Source organism: Hemibagrus wyckioides, linkage group LG10 (assembly GCF_019097595.1).
Source record: "Hemibagrus wyckioides isolate EC202008001 linkage group LG10, SWU_Hwy_1.0, whole genome shotgun sequence".
Taxonomy (NCBI): Eukaryota; Metazoa; Chordata; class Actinopteri; order Siluriformes; family Bagridae; genus Hemibagrus; species Hemibagrus wyckioides.
In genome coordinates this window covers 5,124,075-5,149,060 of record NC_080719.1, presented here as the reverse complement: position 1 = coordinate 5,149,060, position 24,986 = coordinate 5,124,075, and the positions used below count along the sequence as shown (strand labels likewise).

At 37.7% G+C, this 24,986-nt stretch overlaps 2 protein-coding genes across 7 annotated transcripts in view; one reads left to right on the top strand and one right to left on the bottom strand.

The window, feature by feature from the left end:
- Window positions 1-623: 623 nt before the first annotated feature.
- Window positions 624-24,240, bottom strand: nqo1 (NAD(P)H dehydrogenase, quinone 1). 6 transcript variants are annotated; one of them, XM_058401835.1, is made up of 6 exons: window positions 22,464-22,672; window positions 8,977-9,144; window positions 2,707-2,837; window positions 2,472-2,585; window positions 1,314-1,415; window positions 624-1,224 (listed from the first exon to the last, which is right to left on the bottom strand). In XM_058401835.1, exons 1-6 carry the CDS (start codon window positions 22,519-22,521, stop codon window positions 922-924), a joined length of 876 nt encoding a protein of 291 aa, XP_058257818.1. In that variant the 5' UTR covers window positions 22,522-22,672; the 3' UTR covers window positions 624-921. The 6 variants fall into 6 exon arrangements, 4 of the variants coding, with proteins under 4 accessions (XP_058257818.1, XP_058257819.1, XP_058257821.1 ...); XM_058401836.1 differs by lacking the exon at window positions 22,464-22,672 and adding an exon at window positions 14,354-14,804 and having other exon boundaries at window positions 8,977-9,141; XM_058401838.1 differs by lacking the exon at window positions 22,464-22,672 and adding an exon at window positions 14,061-14,322 and having other exon boundaries at window positions 625-1,224; window positions 8,977-9,141.
- The window catches only part of sult5a1 (sulfotransferase family 5A, member 1), a 75,481-nt gene continuing 58,287 nt past the window's right edge, over window positions 7,793-24,986 (top strand). The window contains exon 1 of the mRNA XM_058401841.1: window positions 7,793-8,028. The gene's annotated coding sequence lies outside the window, so the exon portion shown is untranslated. The remainder of the gene's footprint in view (window positions 8,029-24,986) is intronic.

Sequence of the window (24,986 nt, the reverse complement as noted above, 5' to 3'; positions counted from 1 at the left end):
ATTCTTTATAGAGACGCTAGGGGGCGCGTGAGGGCTGTAAAACTATACGAATGGGACTAGATGAAGGCAAGTCACTAATGTTTTGGTACAATTAATCAAAAAAAAATAAAATAAAAAGTTATTTATTTTTTAATGTAGAACTGTTGCTGTGGACTGAGTTCACTAAACTGCTGTGAATTTAAACATTTGATAAGTAGATAAATAGAATTCAATAAAAATGAACTCAATTCCTAAATATATTAATCAGAATCAGATCAGGTTATGTTTTATTATGCATTTGGTTACTATATCATTTATTTATATATGTTGATATATTATGTTTCAACAAAGAAGCTTTACTTGAGTGAAATAATTAAAAATATATGACTGCAGTGTATTATTTAGTTGAAGAACGCAGCATATTATTTAACATTTAATATATTTTTCTTTACTCTCTCTAGCTAAAGCACCATTTAGCCACAGGAAATACCTGCAAATAGCTGAGAGTGTGAGAGGTGTTTGTTTTATATTCTTGACTTAAGCAAATAAACTTTGCCCAAGGATTAACAGTAATTTTCGATACTTGAAGTACCCGTAGATCTTAGATTCCACATTGCACAGGATGACAAATGCAGTTTGTTCAAAGGTTTACTGTGTAAAGGTCAGAGAAGTTACATGAAGAACATGTACACAGGTTAAACCAACTGTAAAATGTACAGTACTACACAATATTTCAGTTATCTACAGATAAAATTTTTATCTTACAGTAGTACATTTCCATATACTATTTTTAGGAATTAATATTAATATATATGCATTAGTTTCAAATAAAAAATTTCAAAATGAAATCTTCACATTTCATTTTAACTGTGTGCATCCTACAAGTTTGCAGGTTTATGATTCAGACTGGGGTTTGTTTGATCAGATGGCTCGGGCGGCTTCTTATTCAGCCTTGGTCTGGTTGTTTGGAGGAAGAGGTTTTCCCAGGTGATGTGCTGTGGTCAGGCCGTATGGTTTAGATGCAAACTCCTCCTTCACCTCTGGCCGGAGTCTGAACCCTGCCTGGAAGCTGAGATCAAACAGCTCAGTGGGTGCGAAGGACAGAGGCTTTTCCTCCAGCAGTCCTCGCAGCCTGGCCTTCCACGCCTCCAGCAAGGCCACTCTTGCATCGTTAGGAGCGTGTGCAGGACTCCAGAAGATCTGAGGGGCCAGGACCTGAAAACCACAGAAGCGCAGAGCTCCATTCTGCACAAAAGATGTTTATTATTTAGTGGTTCTGTTACAAGAAAGACTGAATACTAAGTCTAATATCAACACAAAAAAACATATTTCACCTGCAAGGGCCACAATGCAACATTTATGTCTCCGTTGAGGCCGTCTGGCAGGTACATGGACTCCATTCCTCCAGTAGTGAATGACAGCATGGCTTTTTTATTCTATAGTGTACATTAAACACGATTAAATATGATTTTCAGCTGCACATGCAAAATAAGGTAATTAATCACAACAGTAGTTATTTATCTCTAGGTGTGATGTATGAATTATATGATAATTATCATTAGCAAAAACTAAAAGAAATTTATATAATGTATAAATTATATAATAATTATCATTAGCAAAAACTAAAACAAATGGGGAAAAAACAAAACTTATATGACAAGACACAAGAAAAAGTAACAATTGAATGAAAATTTAAATAAATAAATAAATAAATAAACAAACAAACAAACAAATAACTAGAAACAACTGAGCAAACACAAAAATGAAATATAATAAATAAAAATGCCAACTAATTGAAAAGAAAAGAAAAAGGAATGATAATAAAAAACAAATAATTAATGAAATAAAAAAATGAAAAACTTAAACTTAATAACAAAATAAAAATTTCATAAGTATCTAAAAAATAATTAAAAAACATAAAATTACAAAAAACTGAAAATAAAAGAATACAACTAAATAAAAGGGGAAAATTACACGCAAATTATATATACATTATAATTATATAATAATATAATTATATATATATTATAATACACAAATTATACGCAAAATCAAAAGTTAAATAACAAAGCTTTTGTGCACTGATTGTTTTGATTTCACCAAAGCAAAAACATGTAAGATGAAGCACTTGTTAAACTGTAATTGCTTTACATTTCTGGCATTTGGCAGATGCCCTTATGCAGAGTGACTTATCCAATTTATCTAATTTTTTTATACAACCAAGCAACTGAGGGTCAAGGGCCTTGCACAAGGACTTAGAAGTGGCAGCTTGGGGGACCTGGGATTCAGGCTCACAGCCTTCCGAGCCATAGTCCAACACCTTAACCACTAAGCTACCACATCCCACAGAATCAGACACTAGAATCAGTCTGCCTATAAAACCTACGAACTAAAAATACTGAAAATCAAACTTAAAAAATAATTATCTAAACTCAGAAAACATAAAAAATATAGATTTTATAGCAATTTCCTTGAATGTGTGCATTTCGGACCTTGAACAAGCCGTTGTCGTAGAGGTTCTGTAGACTGTAGGCAAATCCCTGAGTCAGCACCCGGTCTATCCAGCCTTTCAATATAGCAGGGACGTTGAACCAGTAAAGAGGAAACTGCAATAATTCAAAAACACTTCATTATTTTCTTTCACAATAGGAATACAATTAATATGAGCATGCAGGGAAAAGGGCAAAACTGGGAAAGACGTTAAAAAAGAGAGATGTATGAAGAGACCTGGAAGATGATGAGGTCAGCCTGCTCCACTTTACGCTGTTCTTCTACGATGTCGTCACTCAGTCTGCCTTCCTTCCAGGCGAGTGAGGTTTCCTCATTGTAGCGGAAGTGTTCAGGGTTCTTCAGATTCCCTGCAACCAGGAAAACAAAGTGGATACAAAGGGTGGAGATGGTGGAGATTCTTCTCCTCTTTGGGACAAACATAACCTCAACCCATTCGATCAATGATGAATCTCAAACAGGAAGTGGTCAAGTTTTCTCTGTGGTAAAACTAAGTCATTTTGGACCAAAGTATCAACCAAATGATAGAAAAGATAATGTACAACATCATTTGTACATTTTTTATCTCCTAACTAATCAGGTCATGGGCTTTTTATCGAATCAAACGATATAAACAAACATGGAGGGTAAAATGGAAGTTACAGCAGCTATAATATACTCAAGATTAAACGGAACAAATAAAACACACAAAAAGTCATTCTTTAAAAGGAACAAATGTAATTATTTATTAAAAATAATGACATAAAACAAACATAAAAAAGTGTCTCTTGTTAGTTAGCAAATATAAATACTTTTTTAAAAATATCTTTTTCTTTTATATTTATAAATATTTTATTATCAATATTCCTCTGTCAAATTGTAACAATTTTTGAGAACTTTCAGTACATATTTTGACATCCTATAACCCATTTTTATTTTCTTTGCATACATATTTCTAAATGTAATCTATAGTGTGAGCTAGGTTAGTTAGATAGCCTATACTAGCTAGCTGGAAAGAGAGCTGGTGTAATGGTTACATTATAAATAATATTGCTCCGGTCATTTTTGTAAACAAACAAACCCAATGCTTAGTGTGAAGGCACTGTTTCCATTCAATATGTTCAGGGAAATAAATAAATAAAGCACAATATCGTCCTTTATTCTGACTCATTCATGCACTAATCAACTTGTAATGATGTGCTGGAGGCGTAAGAGGTAGAATCCATATGCAGATTTATTAATAAACAGCAGGCAGAATCAGAAATGGGAAGGCAGGCAAAAGGTCAAAACCGGAAAAGCCAATACCGAGTGAACAAAACCAAAACAGAAACCGAGAATCGTAGAACCAGGAAACAGGCAGGGATCATACACATAAACGTCTAAATCAGAATATATATATCAAGGCTTGGCACATAACTCGAGGAAACAATACTTCGTGATCAGCCAGAGGGAGCACGCTGCTTAAAAGTCCTGAAACCGGAAACAACATTCAAACAGTCAATACTCAGACGAGGGCTCCCTTTGGCGGCCTGGATCAGTGTACACCACATGGTACGTAGGGTGGGGGCATCGCCGGCGATTCGCCTGTATCTCCTGCCTCCTGACAGCATGCTGGAGCCTCACATGAGCCCTCTCTCAGACCTCCTGAGTCCTCCTAGACCAGTCCTCCACACTGGGGACACAAGAGGGTTCACCAGACCAGGGGAATAGTGGGGGTTGATAGCCCAGGATGCATTGAAACGGGGTCAGACCCGTAGATGAATGACGGAGGGAGTTCTGGGCATACTCGGCCCATGGTAAGAACTTGCTCCACCTTTGTTGTTCGTGGCTGCAATAGGTTCGAAGGAACCTCCCCAGTTCCTGGTTGAGGCGTTCTACCTGGCCATTAGATTGCGGATAATAACCGGAACTCAGGCTGACATTGATGCCCAGCTGACAACAGAACTCCATCCAGACACGGGACGTGAATTGTGTCCCTTGGTCAGACACGATGTCTTCAGGTAGGCCGAAATTACGGAACACATGAAGAAACACAGCCTGAGCAGTTTCCATGGACGTGGGGAGGCCCGTCATGGGGATCAGTTTACAGCCTTTCGAGAATCTATCAATAATAACCATGACACTCAGGTAAATCCACTAAAAAGTCAATAGAAATGTGAGACCAGGGACGTTGAGGAACGGGTAGTGGCTCCAAGAAGCTCTCTAGCAGGTGGCGGCTGGTACGTGATTGTGCACACGTGCTGCAAGAGCGGACGTATTCTTCAACATCCAGATGAAGGGACGGCCACTGAAACCTCTGTTGTAGTAACTGGATAGTTCTCTGAATGCCTGGGTGCCCGGTGCTCAGGCTTTCATGAGCCCATTGCATTACTCGGGTGTGTAGCGAGGTGGGGACAAATACCTTGGCAGGAGGACAGTTAGGTGGCGGAGTCTCAGAGGTTTGGGCCTGTTCTATCTCCCTGAGAATGTTCCATTGAACCGGGGCGATGACAATCGAAGAAGGGAGAATAGGCTCTGGGGAAGTGGGCTGGTCTGTGGTGTCATGGAGTCTAGAGAGAGCGTCGGCTTTACCATTCTTTGAGCCGGGCCGGTACATGACTGAAAACTTGAATCTCGAGAAGAACAATGCCCATCTGGCTTGGCGTGGGTTTAGGCCCTTGGCCTCTCTGAGGTAGGCTAGATTTCGATGGTCAGTCATAATCAGGAAAGGGTGGTTGGCTCCCTCCAGCCAGTGCTTCCACTCCTCCAGGGCTGCTTTCATAGACTGTAATTCCCGATTACCAACATCATAGTTCACCTCAGCCGGAGTAAGCTTCCTAGAGAAGAACGCACAGGGATGCACTTTCCCTGTCTTCAATTGTCGCTGAGACAGGACCGCACCTATCCCACTACTCGATGAGTCCACTTCCACAATGAAAGGCAAGTCAGGCCTAGGATGACACAGGATAGGAGCTGAGGTGAAACTTTGTTTCAGGAGACAAAATGCTTTCTTCACTTGATCTGTCCATCTGAGGTGTCGTGGTTTCCCTTTCAGTAGGGAAGTAAGTGGGCTCTGAATCTGTGGTAGAAGTTAGCAAAGCCCAGAAATCATTGCAGATCCTTAATGGTGGACGGAACTGACCATGCAGTGATAGTGGATACTTTGCTTAAGTCCATCTCCACGCCACTCTGTGACATAACATAGCCTAGAAAAGACATGGATGATCAGTGAAACTCGCATTTCTCAAGCTTGACGTATAAATGATGTTCTGCCAGACGACGAAGGAAGGCCCGAACGTGCACGATGTGCTGCTTCAGGTTGGCGGAATAAATCAAGATATCGTCAATGTAGGCGATGACATAGTGGTTCAACATATCTCTGAAGACCTCGTTAATGAGGGATTGGAACACTGCTGGAGCGTTAGTGAGACCATAAGGCATGACCTGGTACTCATAGTGCCCATGTGTGGTGTGGAAGGCCGTCTTCCATTCATCCCCCTTTTTAATCCTTATCAAATTATAAGCGCTGCGAAGGTCTAGCTTAGTGAAAATCTTGGCCCCTTGGAGTTGATCTAGGGCCGCAGGTACCAGTGGCAGAGGATAGGGGTATGGAACAGTGATGGCGTTTAATCCCCAGTAGCCAATACAGAGCCTAAGGCCTCCATCCTTCTTCTCCATTAAGAAGAACCCTGTGGCGGCGGGTGACGTGGAAGGCCGAATATAACCTGTGGCAAGAGCCTCCTGAATGTACTCCTCCATGGCACATTTCTCAGGTATGGAGTGAGGATAAACTTTGCTCTTAGGTGGCATGGCATTGGGGAGAAGCTCTATGGAACAATCCCAAGACTGATGCTGTGACAGCTTGGCGGCCCTCTTCTTACTGAACACCTCTTGGAGATCATGATATTCCACGGGGAGTGCTGTGTTGGTCTTGATGCTGGGGCTCTCAATAGACGTGGATCGACGTGGACATGGAGGGTGAGACAGAAAACAGTTTCTAGTGCAGTACGGTGACCATTTCAGAATGTCTCCTTTCTTCCAGGAAATAAGTGGGTCGTGGAGCTGCAACCATGGAAGACCCAGAACTATGGGATTCGAGGGCGAGGACAAACAGGGAGATTTTCTCACAGTGAAACAGTCCAATCTGTAATGTAACAGTAGTAGTTTGATGGCGGCTCAGGCCCTCTCCTATGGGCTGGTCATTTATGGCAGTAACTTTTAATGGGGGTGTGCATGGAACGAGGGGAATTTGGAGTTGTTGAACTAGGTCATAATCGATAAGATTAACAGCAGAACCAGAGTCAATCAGCGCGGAAACTGAAACAGAAAAGATTAGTTCACCTTTCGAGTCTTCGGGTTTGAGTCATTGAGCTGGAAACAGAAAAGATTAGTTCACTTTTCGAGTCTTCTGGTTTGTACCGTGACATGACCGCTTTATTGGATACAGAAATGAGTTCATTCTCAAACATCAAAGTTTCCTTACAGTTTTTTTACTCTTACTATTACGTGATGCATTATAGCTTTTTATTTCCTACAGACTATAAATGTGTGAATATCTGTCATTATGGTTCTTTTCCATAACACTAAATGTTTTAATAAAGAGTTGGTTAATGCTTTAAACTTCATTAGGGAAAATCTATCTTTCTTTCTTATTTATCTACTTACTTTTTATTTTATTTTATTTATTAACTTACTGTTTATTTATTCTTTGTATTATGTATCTGAATAAACATCAGCTAACCCTGCAGTGTAGAAAATAGAAATGTATAAATTCATGCATAAATCTGAGTGTTGTTTTTAATCCATATGCAGTTATTTAATAATATAGAATCTGACCTAAAAATAACCTTACTGTATGAAACTAATATTAATGATTCGCATTAATAGGGTTATTTGCTTTTCTGTTATGCCCCTGTGTCATTTATGAGTTTATGAGTTATCAGTATTATACCAGCAAATGCATAATTGGTGGCAAAATAAACAATAGGTACTTTGTGTTTGCAGGTTTATTTTATTTTAATAAGTATTATTTGTTTACAGATAAAGACAGAACAGGCAAATTAGCATTTCCAAGTAAAATATGGATTTATTTATTTATTTAAAAAAAAAAAAACCTCACACACCACACATATCCTCAAGAAATATTAAGCAATAATAAAAGAGACTGACAGAATTATTCTTTTTCAGAAAATGTTTATTGCACAAATATTTTGATAATTTTATGATATCTTATAGTTTTATAATTTAATACCTTATGAAGTCAATAATACTAATGTAATATTGTATTTGTCATAAGATACTGAGACGGGAAGCAGTCACATTACAAGAACGAACAACGTGAATCCAAAAACTTATGTAAACTAATCTTTTCTGTTTTGGCTCAGACTGCGTTGCCATACAGGGCTGTCACGTGATGAACAAAATGACTCGAACCGAAGGCGCTGGAGACGAATCATTCTGTCGGGTATACAGGAGACGGCATGGCATAGCTCAGTTTAGGATGTTACGTGACAAAAGAACGAACTCGACCCAAAAAAAGAGGTGAGGTGATGAAGTAACAGACTGCATAGCCTCAAGACACAGGTAAGCTATTACTTATAATATGACACTTTTCTCTTATTCGACATGTGATCAATATGTGCGTAGGTAGATGTGTTAGGGAATTAACATGTAACTTTTTAATTGCATTCTGCTGAAGTGAACGAAAAGATTCGTTCATTTTGCAGAACGCGATTCAAAGACCCGAATCAGTAAAATGATCCGAACTTCCCATCACTATAACTCGAGTACTGGGCCTTGGCGTGGTAGGCTGTTGCTGAAGCTGTTCATTAGCGGCTCTCAGCGAATCCACTTCCGTCTGATAAGCGTCAAAGCCGCTCTCATATCCGCTGGATTCATATCGGGCGAAGTATTCTGTAACGACGAGCTGGAGGCGTGAGAGGTAGAATCCATATGCAGATGTATTAATAAACAGCAGGCAGAATCAGAAACGGGAAGGCAGGCAAAAGGTCAAAACCGGAAAAGCAAATACTGAGCGAACAAAACCAAAACAGAAACCGAGAATCAGACAGGGATCATACACATAAACGAATAAATTTAATAAACGACGTTTATTTAGACGTTTAGACATATATTCTGATTTGCTTATATATATCTCAAGGTTTGGCACGTAACTCGAGGAAACAATTAAAAGTCCTGAAACCGGAAACAACATGCAAACAGTCAATACTCAGGCAAGGGCTCCCTCTGGCGGCCTGGATCAGTGTACACCGCGACACAACCATAATTTATATTTCTTAAAAATAAATAGTACTTTTAGTACTTTTTTATGGCCAGACCTCAGGATATATATATATATATATATATATATATATATATATATATATATATATATATATTATATATAGCTTATATATAGCTTATTATGTAGCATTATATATTAAATATTTAAGCAAAAGTGTGTTGGATCATTTCTCTTCCACAGCCTCTGATTTTACAAACACTACAGAATCAAGTTCAACCTTTGCTGACCTTTCACATCATCCGCTGTGGCCACAGCTCGGAAATTCATGGCGTAGAGATCCGACACGGTCACCTTACAGCCCTGATCGGTGAAAACCTTCACAGCCGCATCCTTCACCGCACAGTTAAAAGATTTAGGACTCTGGTGTGCGTAAACAATCAGCACCGTCTTTTCTGCTAAAAACAAAAAAACAAAACACAGAGACATGAATCAAAACGTGAAGCAGGTATCAGTGGCTCCGTGGATCTGTGCATGGATAAAAAGCAGCATAAAATTTCATAATCTCTTCAAATACTATAAAGGAACAGAGGCTTCTGCACCTGATATATACATATATAAAACAAAACATCCATTGAACCCTATGATCTCAGTTTAGATTCATTTAAAGGTTTTATTTATCAAATACAAATCTGCTGCAGAGGAGAAGTTCATTTAGAGTTACAGGCCTCAGAAATCACCAATTAACAGCACCTCAGATTAGAGCCGTTATGAAGGCTTTACAGAGCATCAGTAGCAGACATATCTCAATATCAACTGTTCAAACGACATTATTGTGTATTTCGGCCGCCTTCAGCATTGTTTTACAATGAAGAAAGAAATAAACATCAGGAAAGACCATGGAATTAGAAGGTGTGTCCAAACTTTTGACTGGTAGTGTATATTAAATTATAAAAAACTACAGTGTTCATTAAGAAGCTATTAGAGCTTCTGGAAAGTTCCACAAAACAGCTTCGGTTTAAGTTCTTGTCATTTATGCCTGAGTCAATGAGCTGGAGATTAAATCCATTTGCTTCAATTCATTAATTCAAATTAAATAATTATTCCTTCAAAAATGGATAGTTGAATGTTTCTGGCGTAACAATACACAAAATTAAAATCTGACGTGATTTATATGATGTGTCTTATATGATACAGTAAAATAAGCATTGCTTGAATACATGTCTTAGGTTTCCATTTTCATTAAAGTACAAGAACAAATAAATAGTTAATGAGTTATATTGAGTAATAGTTATTCAGCGTTTTTGTGACCCATTCAGACTACTGGCAGCATATAAGGAAACTAAATCTGTGTGTCTGGTTATTAAAATTACATGACAAATTAAGCTTTAGCCCTCTGGCTGAGCTTTCACCAGTGTGGTCTGATCCTCAAGGGGGTGTGTCTGGGCTTTTTTTTTTTTTTTTGCGATCTGCCATTAACTAGCTGTTGTTCTCTGTAGTTTTTTTGGAATCCATGTCTAAGGTAAGTGTCGTAACTTACCAGGAAGCCAAAGTGCTCCCATATAAAATGACAAAGATCTGAGATCGTGATAATACTTATACGGTGATATGCTATCTCAGAAAAAAAGAAACGCATGCTTAGGTGTGTGTGTGTGTTTTTAATCCCTGTAGCATCTTCTGATTCAAGATAAAAACTGAAGCTACTTTTTTAAGAGAAGGGAGTATGGACTTGATTTGTAAATAAGTAAATAAATATTTACTATACCACATACATCAGGTCTATTTTTATCACACAGACTGTTAAATATTCTGCATATTTCAATACACAGGCATATCAAATTGAGAGCCTCACATCGAACAATACTTTATGCCGTGTTGAAACACGTCTAAGTTAATAATAGCATTGTTGACCACTTGGTTATACAATTCAATAGAAATGTATTTGTATAGTGCTTTTAACAATAGACAGCTTTAGGCAGAAATATAAAAAAATATATAGTAATAAAAATTACGACATTTAAAATGAAACATATATTTATGTTATAGAACACAAGACTCATTGTAGTCTTTTGCCTTTTATTGCAAAAAAAGTTCATTAAGCTTTCAGAAGAATTCGGAGGTACTGAAAAATACAGATTTAATATTAAAAGTTGGCAGAAAGATGCATTTCTTTTGAGGATTTAAAAAAATTGAAAAAAAAAACATTCAAATAAAGACTCTGGCGCTGCGCCTATTGTTCTGAATAGTGTATCCTGTGCAGTTCCTATTTTTATACCACAGCGCTGTTGAATTCTCAAATCTGATTGGTCAGAAGTTGTTGCTCAAAAGTTCATGTAGTTTTTCTTTTGCAAAGTGAAATCTAGGGGAGTCTAAAGGAGTTTCCTACACAGTGAGTCCTATGTGGACTTTGAGGACGACAACAACCTCCTAATTAATACACACATAACATTCTACATATGCTGTATCTTACTGTACATAACTGCAAAAAGGACATTGTTCATATCACACATTTCTGTGTTTAGAATAATCTATAATCACACTCTCCGGTGTCACCCAAATGAGGTTGGGATCCCTTTTGGTTTCTCTCAAGGTTTCTTCCTCATACCATCTAAGGGAGTTTTTCCTTGCCACAGTCGCCTCAAGTTTGCTCACTAGGGATGATTTTGTCTAACATCTAGGACTTTTTTGTTTCTTATGTTCTGTAAAGCTGCTTTGAGACAATGTTCATTGTTAAAAGCGCTATACACATAAAATGGAATTGAATTGAAAGTGACCTTAATGTGGTTTTCATTTAATCAATTCTCCACTGCACAACCTTTGTATACACAGGTGAAATAAGATTAGATTTGCACTGGGCATTTCAGTCACCTGGCAAATGAGGAGATTACATCACTCATTTAAATAAATCATGAACAATACTTCAAACAAATAACAAAACTCATTCTCTTAGCAAACAGCTCTCAGGTTCAGCAAGCAAAGTGTTCATTAAAACATCATTCATTAGAGTTTCTCAAAAAATACAGCATTGGGAACTCCCACTGGATTATGAGCGAGGATATTCGAGTTCTTGTAATTATTTGCTGGTTCTCTGGTCCCTTGAACTGGATTGGTTTAATCTAAGCTTTGACTCATAAACGTTTTGTCAGTGTATAGTTCAGGAATAAAAGACTCTTTGGGTCAAAGGAGCATGGAGTCTATCGCATGGGACTTTTGGCAAAATGTAGGGAACACCTTGGACAACCTATTGCAAAGCAGAATTACACACACAAGCTTAAACACTACACACAATTTAGAAATGCCAATCTGGACCTGGAAGAAACCCCTGAAACACCTGGAAAACATGCAAACTCAATGCACACAAAACGGATGTGGGAATCAAACCCTCAACCATGGAGACAAACATACTATCCACTAAGCCACCATGCAGACCAACGCTCCGTATGGCTCTTTATGAATATTTAAATATTAACCTCAATATCAGGAGTTTTTTTGTGTGTAAATACATGACCTATAATCCTAATAAAGTCCTGATTAGTTTCAGAAGACAGAGTGAACGTTTTTAAGTTGTACCCCTCGTGAGACTTCTGGAGATCTGATTTGTGTAGCATGAACAAACTAATCTCCATGGGACTCCAGCTCATGCGGTATCTGAAATTTTAACTAGCAAACACATCCGAGCAAAAACTGAGGCAAATAAATAAATAAATACATTGATAAATTACTTAATTAAATAAAACCCACGAATAACAAATTATTCTGATGAATATTTAAATATTAACCTCAATATTAAGAGTTAATTTCTGTAAATACATGACCTATAAACCCAGTAAAGTCCTGATCAGTTTCAGAAGACACAGTGAACGTTTTAAGTTGTAGCACTCGTGAGCCCTGCGAACATCTGATTTGTGTAGCATGAGCAAACTTATCTCTATGGGAATCCAGCTCATGGGGTATCTGGAATTTTAAATAGCAAACACATCTGAGCAAAAACTGAGGCAAAAAAAAAAATCCAACAAAGAAAATCCAAGAATAACAAATTTTGCAAATGGTGCACATTTCTCCAGTTTGACTGGTAAGAAAGTGATGATTACATTTTTTAAAGGTTTATTTATCGTTTTTATAGCAAACAATGTACACAGGGTCTTGTATGGTGCATGACGTGTACGTAACTAACTGAATATGTAATTTGTGATGAGCTAAAGTTTTCTGTAAGGAGAACTTTAATTAGCATGTATGGAAGGACTTATTATGCATTAGCATTATTATGTTACTGGGGAGTTTCTCCGTAACATAATGAGCTAATAGTTTTCCTTAACTTCAAGCTGGTGAGGAAACGGGCATTTACAGTATAACTGCTATAAAGTGATTAATAACAAGAACTGACTTGTTTTGTGGAAGTTCCACAACATTAAACAGCTATTTTACTCAATTATATAATTAATTATATAATTGAGTAAAATAAAAAAAATTGTGACGGTAACTGGCTGTGGTTTAAGAGAAATAAAACACTTCTTGGAATGTTGTAACAGGAAAATATTCTTAATATCTAATAGGTAACGGTATCTATGCTGTGCATCACACCATCCCCTTGATGATTATTTCCCCTGAAAGTGCATGTCCACTGAGTGTTTTATCCATTACAAACTACATGACTGGGTAGTGTATACATGTGACATAAAATTTCCTCGTAAAAATGTGACGTTTACATTTTATGCTGTGAAATTATTATTATTATTTTTTTAAGTTTTTAAGTATTTGCTTGCATATCCTTCACATACAAGTATGGATGATACAGAAAAACATGTTCATGACATACAACATAAATAATAACCGGTTTGCCAAAAGAATGCCAGCAAAATAAAGCACTGTCACGTCTGGGATAGATTCAATAAATGTTTACAAAAACAACTGAATGGTAGGAAAATTAAACATTAATTATTAAAACACTGTGACATCTAATCAGCTACTTATTAATGCATATTTTAGATAGTTTGACATTTGTTCTTGGTTGCTAGGGATATCACCCATCATTAATAGGTCTTTGGTGTCCTCCAGGGCAATCTCCTTGGATGCAAGTGGGGGAAAAAAACAAACTTTAGGAGTACTTAAATTCTCGGGGGGAAAAAAACCCTTGTGCATTTTATGTGAGGAAAACACACACACGGACAGTTCGATTGCAAAATACAAAAGTGTATACAAAATACACTTACGTGCATACAAAATACACATTTCAAAATAAGCATTTATTTGCAGATGAACACAGTTAAATGCTCATACACATCAGAATGCAGAGCACGGACTCAACCAGATCAGACTAATCAGATCTAAATAAAGGAAATCAGTGCAATTAAAAGTCGTTGCCAACATGTCTCACCCATTGTTGTTCTTGATGGAGAGGTATGTGGAACAGTCCAAGCAGGTTGGAGAACTACTCTGTAAATGATCTGGGAAGATTATAAACTTGATCTTAAATAGGGCTCGCGTGACAAGCGCTCTCGAGATGTTGCGCTTGCGCAATCGATGTATGGTAAGAATGTAGAGGCGGAGTGCGCGCTTGTATTTTAATGGAGCTTTAAATCTAGCGAACAGTGCACACCTGTCTTATTTCCCACCACCTGCCCTGAAACCACACACACAAACACACACCGCACGGTTTTAATGCTTCACCTGATTGGCAAATCAACAAAGTGCACGAGTAGTAACGCATGCGTAACAATGCAGTTGCGTGGGTTGTTATAATTAAAGATTAAAAAAAAAATACAGGATCTAGCCGTAGGTTACAAGGCGTCCATGAACAATTCTGACATTTTACTTCTCGACTCTTATTTTTATGCCATGCCCCTAGATGTTGCTCATAAGCGCTTAAGGCTACTATTAAACAGGGACTAGACTACATGTGGCCACATGTGACTGGACCTCGTTAAGTCAGATGATGGTCACGTGACATCAGACCATCTTGTCCTGTCCGTACTCTGTCCTTTTAAAGTAAAACTTTCTGTAAAATGGAGCTCAGCTCACTTCTCAGTTTTCCCTCCGTATATTTTGATTAGACCACCTGCTGTTCAATAGCACAACTTAAGACCCAACCCAAACAGAAAATGTCATTCAAAGTGGTTATTTTTCAAGCTCCCAGGCTCTTTGGAGATGGAAAATACTGTCAGGAGTGCAACAGGCAAAATAAAGTAAGTAAAACTCATGTAAGTGGTTGACAAAGAAAAAAAATACATGCATACACTGCAATGCAATGACTCTATTTGTACAATACAGAGCCATATGTATGTGGACACATGATCATCTTACAACTCTTCTGTACAAACTGTTGCCACAAAGTTGAAGCCACAATGTTTTTTTATGCTATAGAATTTTGCATATTTTTTTTTCGCTGAACCTAAAGGAACTGGCTCAAACACAAAGCAAGGACCAGAAATACTTGTTGTCCAAGGTTGGACTAGCCTGCTAAGAGCTCTGACCTCAGCCCCACTGACCACTTCTGGGATGAAGTGGAATTTAAACTGTTAGCCAGACCTTCCCATCTGACATCAATGTCTGACCTCTTCAACGATCTTGTATGAATCACTGAATGATTATAAATCTCCACAGCCACACTCCTTATTTTTTTTTTCTATAATTGCTTGTTTTTTTTTTTTAAATCTATAATAGGATGTTCAACAAGCACGGTCAGGTGTCCACATACTTTTGGCTATACAGTATATCTGTTTAATACTCTAAATATCCCTGCCTTTAGTCTGAGTTCATTTGTTGTATTAACACATCAGTGACTCAGCACAAAAAATGCAGAGTCATTCAACTCAAACCGGTTGGAGTACTAACTGAATGAAAACACCAAACTGGACACAGTACTGTCATACTCACATACGTGTTTTGTATAAGGACAGACCAAAACACAGCTGGTCTTATATTCTCTTTTCAGTTAAAAAGCTTGTCACTTAGGATGGTGTGTGTGTGTGTGCGTGAGAGAGAAAGAAAGAGAGAGAGACAATGTTCAACGTTCAACTGACGCTTCTGCACTTATTGTTTTGTTGCTGCAGAGAGTCAGGTTTCTGATGCCAAAGGATTGAAGCTATAGCAGGAGCACACATATTGAGTGTTGGGATTCAATTTCCTGATGCACTGCTAGAATTACAAGCACAAGGTGCACACTCGTATACTACTCAATATACTACACAACATGTACTGGATATATGGTATATGTAGATCTACTTTATTTTCTTACCAATTTAAAGACAGAAAATATAGACTATGTTTACATTGATAACATTGCGCATAACACATTTATTAAGAGCCAGTGCAGGGATATTCCTAAACCTTTGGCCCTAAATGTGGCCTTAGCCATTCTGCATTTTTATATTTCAGATTTCTAATTTAGAAATTTGAACATTTGAACATTTTGTCCTAAGCCTAAACATATGTGTTACATACAAATCTTACAATTTGAGGTGTTCAGGTTATCCTTGAACATGTTCTCACTGCTGAAGCCCAGGTTTAATTCCAAGTTAGGGACCAAACCCAGCCACTGGGGACTCCATGTGTCAGTGTACTCTCATTGGCCTAGAAAAAAATGTGAGGATGTGTGTAGGAAGGATGTAAAAACCTGTACCAAAACAATAATGTTCTGTGGTGACCCCTAACGGGAGCAGCTAAAAGAAGAGAACATGAAAAGAAGGAAGTTTCGATTTCAGGTTTTAAGCTAGCAGTGGTATATATTCACAACTGCAGTATTGATTTGTTCAGTGGTCACTGGTCAGTGTGTTTAATGTTTCTCCATGTATTGTGTCTCTATGGTGCCTTAATGCAGAACATATAAACTCTACTCTTCTAAACTCAAATGACAGAAAATATGAAGTTTCTTAACCGTCTCTCAGTTGCCTGAAGCCCTTAGAGCTAGTCCCAGGTATGTACAGAGCCCACAAACACCTTTACATATCCTGTATATTCAGCATGGCACACCAATGCTAATAACTGCTGAACTAGTTACCATCTTTATATTTCCTTTTTTATTTATTAGATGATTAATTTGATCTGAATCTTGGAATACTTGTCACATTTTAGAACACACCTTGGGTGGAGAGTCTCTGATACATACATTAACACACCTACAAGTCCATCTCCAGGTATGTCTTTTCTTAGAGGCCAGATGAAGCCAGAGCACCAGAATGAAATTTGCATATTTGCATGCAAATGGGAAGTTCAGGTGTGAACCTAGGACCTACATTAAAACCATACTGCCCTGGATAGACTGTAACGTTTAAATTTACATAGCACAGCTTAGGTAACTTTATGCACAGAAGAGCTTATTCATTCACAGTTCAACGTTTTTGCAGATGAGCTTTTGCCCTTTGTCTAACACACTTTCTAGAGACAGATAAGAGAAAGTATGTGGTGAAACAGCAATCAACAGCTTCCGGGTTGAGTTGGAACAAAATGCGAAAGAATATGGCAGTTGGAAGATTAAGCAATAAAATTATTCATGTCACCCAGGTTATTTGCTGAGTAAATATTAAATAAAAACGTAAAAATGTTGTTGGAACAGAACCTGCACATAATTTACATAAAATATTTACATGTTTTTAAAGTCTAACACCACTGAAAATACTCTAGGTGAGAAGTGTGCAATCTTAACTGCAAAAAACTGCTGGTTACAGCCTCCTCCAAAAGTATTGGAACAGCACGTCCAACAAATTTTTTTTATTGTTATTTTTGCTATACGCTGAAGATATTTGGGTTTAACATCAAAAGATGAATATGAGACAATAGCTCAGAATTGCAACATTTATTTCTTGATATTTACATGCAGATATGGTAAACAACTTAGAACTATTGGAACATACATCATACATTTTCTTTTCTGTATCTGGTTTTTAAGTCAGGTGTTTAGAGTTAGAAGAGATTTTAAAGGAGTTACAAAGCAGTGACACTGTAAAAGTTATGTAAATGTTACAGAAAACTTCACCATATCAACTTTTATTATATTAAATGTGAATATTTTATGTGGAAATGTCACAAATAGTTTGAATTCTACAGTAATAAATGCACGGTGTGGATGCTCTACTCTCATGCTTGGGTTTTCTTTTGGTTCTCACACTTTTTCCATCCACATCTCATGCCACACGATAATGTCCCTAATTTACCTTAGGTATGAGTAAGTGTGTAAATAGGTGTGTTCATAGTGCCATGTGGTGAACTGGTGATCCTTATCGTGGGTAAATTCTGCCTGGTGTGCAGTGTTCTTGGCTTAGGCTCCGGATCCACCCTGGCCCTAATTAGAAGTCAATAATTTATGTTTATAACAGAATTATAAATAATAATAAACTGACATCTCTGTGTGTGGTTTACAGCTTATTGAGAGGTTACATTTGCAAGAATGGTTCATAAAGGGCAAATAGTGTTTTCAAAAAAGAGTAAAGCTTTTTGGATAGAACACCAATTGTTGCTCAGTATAACATAAAGACCATTAGAACATTTTCGTTAAAAACAGGTCATTTAAACAATAGGTAAACAATGTACACTATATTGCCAAAAGTATTTGCTCACCCATCCAAATAATCAGAATCAGGTGTTCCAATCACTTCCATGGCCACAGGTGTATAAAATCAAGCACCTAGGCATGCAGACTGTTTTTACAAACATTTGTGAAAGAATGGGTCGCTCTCAGGAGCTCAGTGAATTCCAACGTGGAACTGTGATAGGATGCCACCTGTGCAACAAATCAAGTCGTGAAATTTCCTCGCTCCTAAATATTCCACAGTCAACTGTCAGCTGTATTATAAGAACGTGGAAGTGTTTGGGAACGACAGCAACTCAGCCACGAAGTGGTAGGCCACGTAAACTGACGGAGCGGGGTCAGCGGATGTTGAGGCGCATAGTGCGAAGAGGTCGCCAACTTTCTGCAGAGTCAATCGCTACAGACCTCCAAACTTCATGTGACCTTCAGATTAGCTCAAGAACAGTGCGCAGAGAGCTTCATGGAATGGGTTTCCATGGCCAAGCAGCTGCATCCAAGCCATACATCACCAAGTGCTACAGTACATTACCCATCAGCTTCAGCCATCTACTGTTACCCCACCACCATGGTATTAAGCTTATTTTCTCAGCTCTCGTTTTCACTTCTCTTTTGTTTGTTACTTTATACTATCAAACGATGTAGGCACTTGAGTACCACATCTAATGTGTTTTCCCAGCATTTCTTTAGGAACTAAAATCTCTGTAGGTGTAACCTACAGAACACTGACTAACATTCCAACTATCCTGTTAAATGATTGTATTTCTCAGGCATATATTTAATAACGAGTATTCAGTATGACTACAGCTTCTTGAGTATGAGCTTGTAAATTTCAATCCCATCCTACCATACCACAATGGCGTTCTAATGGATTCAGATCAGGGAAGGTCACTGAAGTACGCTGAACTCATGATCAACTATTCTTGATCGTAATACGAGATGGCTTTTGCTTTGTGAAATGGTGCATTATCATGCCATTAGAAGATGGTAAACTGTGGCCATAAAGGGATGTACATGATCAGAAATAATACTCAAATAGGCTAAAAGTGTGCGAAGAAAAACATTCCCCACACCATTACACCACCTCCACCAGCCTGGACTGTTCACACGAAGCAGGTTGGGTTCTGTTGGTGCCAAATTCTAACCCTTTTATCTTTGTGCATCAGCAAAAATTCACTTGATGCAGATGGCGCATCAGACCAGACTACATTTTTCTAGTCTTTCAGATTTGGTGAATATCATTTGGTGGCCTCAGATTCGATCATTGATTTACTGATTAGATAACTGCCGGAATGAGTAGGTGTACAGGAATGCACAACTTAATTTCAGTAGCCATTAATAGAGTATAATGTCTTATAATTAAGTATTTTACGTCACTGTTAACCTTTTGTGACTAAGGCATTGATGGTATGGGATAATACTTTCAAATTATTCAATGTTCCCAGCTTTGTCTATGTTAGCATTCTTCATGGTGCCATGTACAGGTGAGAGATCAAAACTACTGGAAGTTTTTGAAGCTTAATAGAATATTTTCTTAAGAAACATACGAATAAGAAGCAAACTTCAGTCTCTTTCAACAATACTTAAGAGATGGAAGTGTTTACATTCAAATCAAATGTCAAGTTGTTGGCGATCAGTCAGACCATGCAGCATATTGTGTGTCTTGGAATAATAATAAACAACAAATCTCAATGGCTTCATATTTTATGATTTAAGCCATATGTATCTATTTATATAGGCTACACACTATACTGCCAAAGGTTCATGGACACAGATCAGGTGACTGCAAGCATTTCTTTATATACAAACTGTCTCACTCTGAGTTGCACATAGTGTCTGGGGAAGAACCCTATTTGTTTGTGAAGGTCGGGTGTCCATATACGTTGCTTCACATACACTCATGGAGTCAATCATGTTAATGAAGTGATTCACCCAGTGAGACACAGTCATGGCTGCTTTATCATGCTTTTTGGGTTGTTGTTCAGCGACAGGTAAACAGCTGACCCCTTTTTCTATTTTAATCAAAACCCCTCACACACACACACTGTCTGCAGCTCAGGATGTTCGTTTTATCACTCGTTCACCACTAGGTGGCATAATCCATTTTGTTTTCATGACAAAAATATACTTACTAGTAAGCTGACCTGCAGGTGCATTTTACTGAACAATAGGTACATAAATAGGTATAGTAAATAACCATTAAAGAGGTGAGACTTTTTGTAGTTGTGTGGACCTACAAAAGTCACGGAAACAGACCACAAGGAAAAAATGTTGTCTTGGACAGTAAAATGCTGCGTATTGTCTGACTGTTTACATTGTTGTCTCGAGTTTCCATCTAAAGAATTAAAAGTACATTACAGTTAAATGCACTGTTTAATTTCCCGGATAAAGTATATTTGCTTCCGTACTCAGCAACTGTGATGAGAAGGAGTGGCAAATTAATTGAATGTGACATAGGCTGAAATAGTGTGCACATAAGTGTAAAGCTCCTTTATCTGTTCTCTGAAACTGATATTGCATAAGTCTGGTCTTAAATCATTTTTCCTTAGTGTAAACAAAGTATGAAGTGGATGACACACCATTATCACAGTGCCACTGCTTTACAGTTTGTTCATTCACTTGGGAAAAACCACTGCCTTTGATTAAATAATATGTTTTGCCATTAAAAATACTTGAAAATAGGCTATGCTGAATTGTATCCTGGAATCTGTTGATTAATTTTAGTGCTTAATAGAAGGCTTACTCTGTACACGTTCATAGACACACTGTTAAGAGAGCAAATTTGCAGAACAAAGGTTATGTACACTCTCATATATACAATATTCATATAAACTGAAAAATCAAAGAAACCTCTTTTCAAGGCAGGAATTTTAATCACATATAGTCGTTATTTTGAGAACACTTTCATCTCTTAAAAATCTCAATTCTATTTATATATTTATTTATTAAACCATCTCCCTGATTTTCTGTAATTCAGATATGGTTTATCTAATATAGATAAAGTCCCATCAGGTATCCACCAGTTGCATCACAAAATGCATTGCTGTAGGTCAGCAGTCAAGTTTAAAAAAGCAAAGCTTTCTCCACAGCCTCAGATTTTCATGTATTTGTGTTTGCCATTGTGAAGGATTTTTTTTTTGCATGTGCAGGTGCTGATGCAAAATAAAACATAAGAAAACTTTACATGTTCATGTTCAGGCATCTGTTTTCTTATACATTTAATCTCAAAAGAATGAGGTAAAAAAAAAATAGTTGCATATACACTTTGGGTGTTGAGTCACTTTTATATTTCCTCCTTCCATAGTTCCACAGAATTGCTACATACAATGCAAATATAATATCTCAGCTGCCTTGCAGCGAAATACATACAGGCGCTCATTTAGGTGCTTAATTGGTGCAAACATATTTTTCCACACACATTTTGTATTTCCCAGTAATGTAAATGGGCATAATAAATAAATTCAATCAAATAAAAAGGCTTCAAATGAGTTGAGTTTTTCCCCCCACAACTCAATAACAACATTCCCGAAAGGAATTTCACTACTTTCAACCTGTCAGTAGGGTCAAAATTTAATTGAACTCTACTGATATGCTTTCAGTGTAGCGAGTTAATTTTATACAAAACGTAAATTTGTGTAGTGCAATTTGCCTATGTAAAATCCTGAGGGTTTTGCTTTTTACTGCGTTCTGCTAGCTTTCTCTTATACTACTTACAGTTTCTGAGTGTTTATCAGACATAATAATAATAATAATAATAATAATAATAATAACAGTAATAAAAACAAAATCAATTTTACTAGTTTCAAGATATTTTAACTTGCTAAGATGTCATTGTTAAAGTGAATACAAAGTACTTTTGACCTTTCACCTTTATCATATGATGAAACAGTTCTATCCTGATTAGAGTGGTCCCTCCCAGAATCATATGCTCTGACCTTCACCCTCACCAAACCCAACCATATCAAACAACTATGAAAATTACGAAGCAACATTTTGTGGAGCAGCGCTCTCTACTGAAATCAACAAAACACACTGATCAAATATTTTTTGGAAAAGCAGCGTTCATCTCTCAAGTACAGTACAGTCTAGGACTTATCTCTAGACTTTTACATACTAAATCACTCAATTACTCATAATTTCTCACCAGTCTGTTTATTAAAAATATTCACATATAAAAATATATTAATATACCTTATCTAGTGTTCTCAAGTGTCCTCAAGTATAGGCTTTATTCCAATTTTCAAAAGTTTCACTTACTTCCTTTCTTGCACAAACCCTGAAGATTTGTTTCCTGTGTACACTTTAGATTGCACATTCATCTTCTTACAATCCATCTCAATTCGTCCGTACATACGCTCTGAATCACTATATGTACTCATCCAAGGTTAACAAGCTGGTCCTGGTTTCTTAAGGTCTTTCCAAGAGTTAACTTGATGCTGTAAGCTATTTGTTGTTGTAGCAATGAGTTTTGAGTAACGACAGCGGTTGTAAGGAACAGGGAAGACATTGAAGAGGCTCTGGTCAGCCTGACTAGTGTACTGTATTCCCATATACCTCATGCACAGTCCTAAAAATACATCTTCAATGTAAACAGGTGTGACATGCATGGAGCCTTCAAGGAGCTTTTCAGGAAGGTCCAAGGAAAGCACGTACCCCAAGCCCAGAGCATAAGGCGGATAAAAGTCTTCAGGAAACACATCTTTTGGCAGATACCATTTAGAGTTGGGGTTTCTTAGAACAATAGCCCCTTTGGCTACAAGTCCTGTCATGTAGTTCTCCCTGGGTGCATGGATAAGTGTATTCATTAAGACATCCACGTTTAGGAACATGTCAGAGTCGATCTTCATGGCGTAGGACGCGTTTTGACAGTAGGTTGTCAGCCAGTCCATAATCAGCATAGTTTTGATGGTGAGATTTTTATAGCTGTCCAGAAAATCGCTCTGAATGATGTCATGGTGTTCCTCGCTCTCATGCAAGATCTTCTGCTGGAGCTCCTCTCTCCCTTCAGGTCCAGGCTGACCAAGTATGAAGAAAAGGCTCACGACTTTGTTCATAACCATCTTCTCAGAACCCCAGGTGGTTCGGACGGCATTACGAGCTTCCCTGTTGTTTGGTGCCACAGGCACCATCAAGACCAAGAATGGCTTTTCATTCTGACACCTCTCTGATTCGTTTAAAGTGAAATGATATTTACAGGGATATGCCACAAGATATGTAGTTTCAGGTGTACACTGCTCACCTGGTAATGCAGAAGATGAGACAGTTGCCTTACTTTCTGAAATAAAGGCAGATGTCCATTCTAAAGGTGATGCACCCTTAGTAAATTTTGCAGCTACTCTTGGACTGTTGTATGTTGTGTTGTATATCCTTTGAATTGTCTCAGACCAAATGTCTGCCATTTCTGTTAAGTTCATATAGCAGATGACTAACATGACTGAAACTACAAGTATGAAGAAGCCAATTCTGAGTCGAGAACACCGACAATCAGAGGGTACTTCTGGATTATCCAGCCTGAAAAGTAGATTAGATTACAATAAAGGTTTTAATTTTGGCATCAATAAAGTCATATGGTTTTTAGGCTAATACATCACAACTAAACAACTACAGAAATTAATTAAATCTAAAGCAACTCCTTCTCATTGGCAGTACTATTAGCTGTGATGTATCTTATGACAGACAAACAAAAAAGGGATGCACAAAATCAATCACACAACCAACAATGTTAAGTAAAACCAGGTAGAACAAGGATAAATGTTGTACCTTCTTTCCCCACTTTTGCTGGTGCCCTCCACCATTTTCTGTCCTTGCTAATGGGCTAGTTTGTTCCCTGTCATCTGGCACACCTTAGTTCCTCATGCAAGTGAGAGACGAATGTTGGGAGAGGTAAAGCAGCACAAAACTACCTGCTTCCCACCAGTGGCCACGCCCCATACACGTGTTCCTCGTTTCACAGCTCAGAGAAAAAGAGGTGGTGGGAGGACTAAAATGTAACCTATTTAATCTCCCAAAACGAAGTGCAATACAATTATTTGTGCCTCACCAAATAAAGTCTGTCTAAAGCAGTTAAGAAGAATGTGTGCTATATGTTTGTGAGTAAGAGTGGTATTTCCCCGAATGAAATCTGCTTTCTGTAACCATAGAGCTATCTCAAGTGGTTTCCTGAGGGCACAGACTTGGTGTTTCTGGTGCTTCAAAGAGAAAGCTCTGCGTCTTCATTTCTATGAGAACCTGAATTAGTTTTCACAGCTGTGAGTTACTAGCAATGAATTAAAGGTAACAGGAAGTACTCCTCATATATCTTTAACATTTGAATATGGTGACACGGTCAAATGTAGTGAATCAAGAAACGTATGTGTATTTGAGACCTTTACTGTGTGTCGTAACCCGAGACTGCAAACTCAAGAAGGTGAACAAAGGATGGAATATCTAAGGTGTGACATGTGGTAGCCGATTTACTTGAACACCGTCAGGCTTACATTGTCAGGCTTTGACTTGCCCAACCCAGGGCTAAAGCACAGATTATTTATTTTCAGTTTTATATGCTAAGTTTGCTAGCGTTACAGATAGCAATAAAAGATTAGAGCTGTAGAGAAAATAAAATAATGTAAAGGTGTAATTGATGGACTTTTTCAGAATGAAACTGTTTGTTTGTGTGTGTGTGTCTGTCTGTGTGTGTGTGTGTGTGTGTCTCTCTCTCTCTCTCTGTGTGTGGGGGGTAGTTTATTACAGTTCAAAGTACAAAACCTACAAGCAAGTAGCGCAAACAGATCCTCTTACTTC

What these genes read in the sequence shown, in the direction of transcription:
- nqo1 (XM_058401835.1), bottom strand. Translation starts at nt 22,521, where the DNA reads ATGTGCAATCTAAAGTGTACACAGGAAACAAATCTTCAGGGTTTGTGC. An exon ending in GGGTTTGTGCAAGAAAGGAA is followed by an intron (nt 9,145 to 22,463) that starts GTAAGTGAAACT and finishes TTTTGTTTTTAG; the next exon opens with CAGAAAAGACGGTGCTGATT. An exon ending in ACGACAACGGCTTGTTCAAG is followed by an intron (nt 1,416 to 2,471) that starts GTCCGAAATGCA and finishes TGTACACTATAG; the next exon opens with AATAAAAAAGCCATGCTGTC.